This window comes from Lycium ferocissimum, chromosome 3 (assembly GCF_029784015.1).
Source record: "Lycium ferocissimum isolate CSIRO_LF1 chromosome 3, AGI_CSIRO_Lferr_CH_V1, whole genome shotgun sequence".
Classification (NCBI taxonomy): domain Eukaryota; kingdom Viridiplantae; phylum Streptophyta; class Magnoliopsida; order Solanales; family Solanaceae; genus Lycium; species Lycium ferocissimum.
In genome coordinates, this window is record NC_081344.1 from 18044442 (window position 1) to 18049852 (window position 5411).

Sequence of the window (5411 nt, forward strand, 5' to 3'; positions counted from 1 at the left end):
AAAATGAGTTGAATGACTTTTGTGTTACAAAGATGAAACTTGAGTGGCTTTTCAGTTAAAAAATAAAGTTAAGTGACTTTTGTGTTACAAAGATGAAAGTTGAGTGACTTTCCAGTTACAAAACAAAATTAAGTGACTTTTGTGTTACAATTACGATAGTTGAGTGACCTTCTGAAAAATCAACTCTAGTCTGATATAATCATTAATCAAATAGTATTGTCTTTTCTTCTGATCCCTTTAACGTATTTGCATTTTACTGAATAAAGTAATGGCAAATAGTTTAGACATGAATTCATAATATACACGTTTCATTTAGAGGAACAATATTAATTGATGTTACAGGACACAAGTACTAGAGCAGACAGAATTCAAATGATTCCTTCAGTAGGTAATAGTTTAGACATGAATTCATAATATACACGTTTCATTTGGAGGAACAATATTAATTGATGTTACAGGACACGAGTATTACAGCAGACAGAATTGAAATGATTCCTTTAGTAGGTAATTATAAGACTCACAATAGTAGCGTTTAAAATTAACTGGATGAAGAAATTAAATATACAACTTGAATTAAAAATTAAGAAAGTAGGGTCCAAGGCAAAGGATTTTGCACTTTCTTGCAGCCAGATATAAACTCATTGCTGAATATTTTTTCTGTCTGCTTATTGACGTCATTGCTTCAATGAAGTGTTAGATTTTGCATCCTGCATGTGTACATATATACAAAGAGAAATAATTAGAATAAATTAGCTAATAAACTTGAACTAGAGATATTCTTAAAATCTGCATGCAGAGCACAAATGTTTGTAGGAAGTACTGAGATAAGAACTACTAATTTTTAATGTGCAAGGAAAAATTTACCAACTTGATCTTAAAATTAAGAAGATAATTACCAACTTTATTCACATTCTTTGATATACCTACTCCACCCACATAGGATAACTAAGAACTATATAGGGACTTAACGGTCCTTCATAGTTGTTGGTATCATTTTTTTTCCCATAACGATGGTGTTCAGATCAATTTGTGCCTACACATCAATTATTCAACTACAGATCTGTCATCTTCCACTAGTATAGATATCAAGTGTCTGTACCACCAAGATTTGTTGGTGTCATCAAAAGCGAACTCAAAATTTAAATCTGATGGATTCAATACTTATGTTATCATCGCTGAATTTATTCTACCTTCACAAATATGATTCAAAACTAAGTATTTCCTCATCTTTTTTGTGATTTTTACTCTTATATATCTATATTTCATAAAATAAAATATTAAGTTCAATTGACCCCATGGAAATTAAATTACATATGCCTGGAGGTGTCACTATTATGATGTTCGTGTTAAGAATATGTAATAATTAAGTAGGTATGTTCCCTGTGAAGGTGACCCCTCAACCTAACCCTACTACCCCCACCACTGTTCTTTAATGGTTTATCACTTTAGCACTACAGTACGTTTTAATGTTAGTGATACCTGCATGGTTTAAGTATTGTCCAATACCACATAGTAGTACATTGTTTTGGTTTTGAGGTGCAAACACATAACACGACACTTGATATTTAAGCCATTACATTCTGAAAGACCAATTTCATATATATTCTACTAGCATTAGCTTATATATTTGACCATAAGAATTTTTCAAAAACCTATTATGGATAATTGGTCCTGGACAAATGTAGTATCCTCGTACAACGACCAGTTAAACTATACCAATGATCAATCCATAATGTCAGTGTGTATAACTTAAATTTGTTTGATCGTATAGACTAACTAACATACCTTTAATCATACCTTTAATCATAGTGTTAGTCAGAAGTGGAATGGCTTCCTCCAGTATTCTTGTATTTGGGGAAGGGCACCCTACCACTCTCAATATAAAAAACATCCTCCAGAAGTTTTTCATAGTGTCGTTTCACTTCTTCAGCAGTTTTGCCTCCAACTGCTTTCGCAATATTAGACCAACGATCACGAGTTTCCTTGTCATACACTGCCAATGCCTTCTCAAAAGCCTTGTTCTGTTTTGCTGTCCACGACCCTGAAGAACCCTGTTGAGACGACATTGAGCTCATGATGAGGTATTTTTTGTTAACTTCAATAAGTTGTGAAAATGGATGTCAATGGCTTGAAGGGAAGAGCTTACAAGAAAAAGATAGTTAAGCAGAGTTGGTATGTTGTGAAAACAGAGATTGCAAAGGGCTACTTATATAAGGAGTGAGAATGCACCTAGGGTATGGCATGATAGTCAATAATAAAGTTTGTAAAAATCTAGGGAGATCAAAGATTTGTGGACATATTTACTCGGTACCTAGTAGAGAATATCGGCTATTTCGGTGAAATAGTCAAGGTGCAAATGAGTTGACGCGTTATCAAGAAAGAGAAAAAAGGGTGAGAGGGGGGTCCAAAAAGTTATTGCAAGAATTTTGGTGATTTGTATCCTTAGGAACCACAAGAGAAGCTGGAGAAAGAACATTCACATAACCATGAGCATGAGAATCAGTATCCCCTGAACAAAATTTTCAGTTACACCTCTTCTTTTCATATAGATCTTTTCTCTATTACAGGAGCCACAAAAATTACAGTCATACAGTGTACTCAAAATCTAATGAGTTTTACTAGTCCTTTTCTTCCAGATAGCATATTAATAAATAATAACCTCAGCCTATTGGGACTGAGTCACATGGTTGGTTTATGGGGATTAATGCCTAGTAACTCTATTATTGTAATTAGATGGATGCAGTAGATTAGTCCTTGAGGAATAAGCACACTACTTGGCAAAAAAAAATATCTGCAAAAAGAACCTCATCGCTGTAGATATATCTTTAATTTGTTACGGCAATCGAGAATCATTATTATCTGGTTTAATTTATATATTCCAAAATATTGACTTAAAAAATGAGATAGGGCCCAAATTAACAAGCCGTACAGCAGGAGCTTTCACGAGAGTGCCTCAATGCTAGTTACAGAGTTCAGTCTGATGAAGAGATTGCCTTAGATATCATGAGCATTCGAACTAGAGCCCAGCTAGCTAGAGTTAAATTTTATGAGTTCTGAATTCTAAAATGATAATTTTAAGTATTAATTAGTGAATTCTAAATTTATTATTTGTAAATTTTAGTGAATTTTTTAACATAAATATAATATTTGAGCAAAAGCTACTGAGTTTGGCAGAATTTGTATCCGAACCAGTGTTTTAAAAGCGGGGGCGTGAGGTTGGGCATTTTACTTAGTACAGGGGGAGGCGTAAGCCCCGAGGCAGGGAGCGTAAGTAGGGGATGATCCATCCTTTGGGGTGGGGGTGGCATGGCACCCCCTCGATTAATAATTTTTTTATATACTTATGTTGTAATTGCTTAAATTAGGTTAAATATTTGATCCGTCACCCCCAAATGTAAATTAGACAAAGGTGCCACGGCTGGTAGACACAAGTTTAAATATATCTTTAACATTTTCCTATTCCCGATTTTCTTTGCGCTTTTTACTTCCTTTGTACCAGTTATTCCCTTTTCGGCCCTCCCAATTTTCTATTTATCTTTTATTATTTATATTGTCTTTCCTCTTTTCTATTATTTTATCTGTGATCTTTAACGAGAACGCACAAATAGAAACTTCAAAATCCCTTAAATTAAGCATTTCTCTTAATCTCAAATCTGTGAGTATTTAAATCGAAAAACTTGGGTTTCAATGGAAATTTTGGATTGAGATCAAAATTCATTTTTTTTAATAATTTCTTTTGTTTATTACTCACTCCGTCCATGTTTACTTGTCTATATTTGACTTGGGACACTCTTAATAAGCAATTAAGCAATAAATAAAATGAGAAATGAATTGGAGTACTTACTAATAAGGGTAAAATAGGTATAAAATGGTAAATTATTTCTTGATTTTTCAAATTATATAACTTACAAGTAAAAGTGGACCTATAATTTTATTATAATGGACAAAGAAAAATGGACGGAGGGAGTGTATTATAAAAATTTATGCTATTCTATAATTGTTAAATTCAATTTAAATTACTCTACTACTTAAATTGTGATGGAAACTTCGTAAGCACTACTTAGAAAAACATGAAATTTATGATTTATTGTTGAGAACTTATAGTTTATCTAATTCTACATTTACTTATGGGGTGTATTTACATATTGAAGAGTTTTTCTATTATTTTTCTTATTTTGATTGGTGTAATTTCCTTATTGAAGATGTTATTTTACTTGTGCAAATTCATTTTTTAATATACATAAGAGATGCAAGTTCCTCGGTGAAATTGTTGATTTTACTTCTGTTGTTAATGGGTGTTAATGAGTGTGATTCCTTGTTTAAGATGCTAATTATGTTCGTTTCTTGATTTTTGAGATGTAATTTTCATATTTGCAAATAATAAAAAGCCTATTAAGTTGACCCGAATAAACTAAAAAGAGATGGACCCGACCCAAATACACGTTCCTAACAAGATGTACATTGAAAAAAATTGTGCAGACCGGCCACTTTCAAATCCTAGATTTGCCTCTGAGCGTAAGCCTCATGAATCTTTAATTTTTAACTTTATAATGTTGTAAAATAGTGTAATAACACAAAAATCATAAAAAATATATCAATTATTTAAAAAATTCAAAACATGATTAAAGAAACTTATAGAAAACAAAACTTCTAACATGATTTTACAAGTATAGATAATGCAATGATTTAAAAGTTATTATGAGAAGCAAACCAACTCTAACATCTTAACTGCAAAAAAAAAAAAATCACAATTTTTAAAGCATATTACTGTCATACTATGCAATTTACCTCCCTAAAAGAAAAACAATCAATAAACTTTATCATATTATAATTAAAACATTACTCCTTCATGAATAAAAACAAAATTACTTTCAAATAATAAACTATGATAATTTTGAGACAGAGAACAAAAACGTGAAAACCAATGACAAGTGAATATGTAAGATTCGTCTATGAATTTTTAAAAGAACTGTTAAGTGATATTCACTCTCACAGTGTTCTCAAATAGTCAATATGCAATACTACGACTTGTTATTTGAGTTATTCTCGACCGTCTTATTTCTATTGATAAAGAAAACTATTAAGCATTATTCATTTAATAAAGAATTATGAGGGTCAATAATGTTAACTGATGAATTGACGCACAATTTGTGTAAGAACTCTTAGGCTAGTCCCAAGCGTTAGGCGCTAGGTGTGCTTAGGGCGTATAGTCGGGCGCTTAGGGCGTAAGCCTCATAGAATTAAGCCCCACACTTAATTCCCGAGGCGTTTTGCTAGTGCCCAGGCGAATCTCAGAACTGCCTTTTAAAACACTTATCCGAACTTTTAGCTATGCCATCGAACACAGCTCAACTTACTAATTTTCAGCCTTTGAGATGGGTGTTATGATAGTTGAAATATCTTCATTTATA

At 32.2% G+C, this 5411-nt stretch overlaps 1 protein-coding gene across 1 annotated transcript; it reads right to left on the reverse strand.

Annotated features, from left to right (window-relative positions):
* Positions 1–480: 480 nt before the first annotated feature.
* Positions 481–2572, reverse strand: LOC132050999 (transcription factor RADIALIS-like). Its single transcript, XM_059442314.1, has 2 exons — positions 1798–2572; positions 481–707 (listed from the first exon to the last, which is right to left on the reverse strand). Exon 1 carries the CDS (start codon positions 2073–2075, stop codon positions 1812–1814), a length of 264 nt encoding a protein of 87 aa, XP_059298297.1. The 5' UTR covers positions 2076–2572; the 3' UTR covers positions 481–707; positions 1798–1811.
* Positions 2573–5411: the final 2839 nt, after the last annotated feature.

What these genes read in the sequence shown, in the direction of transcription:
- LOC132050999 (XM_059442314.1), bottom strand. Translation starts at nt 2,075, where the DNA reads ATGAGCTCAATGTCGTCTCAACAGGGTTCTTCAGGGTCGTGGACAGCA.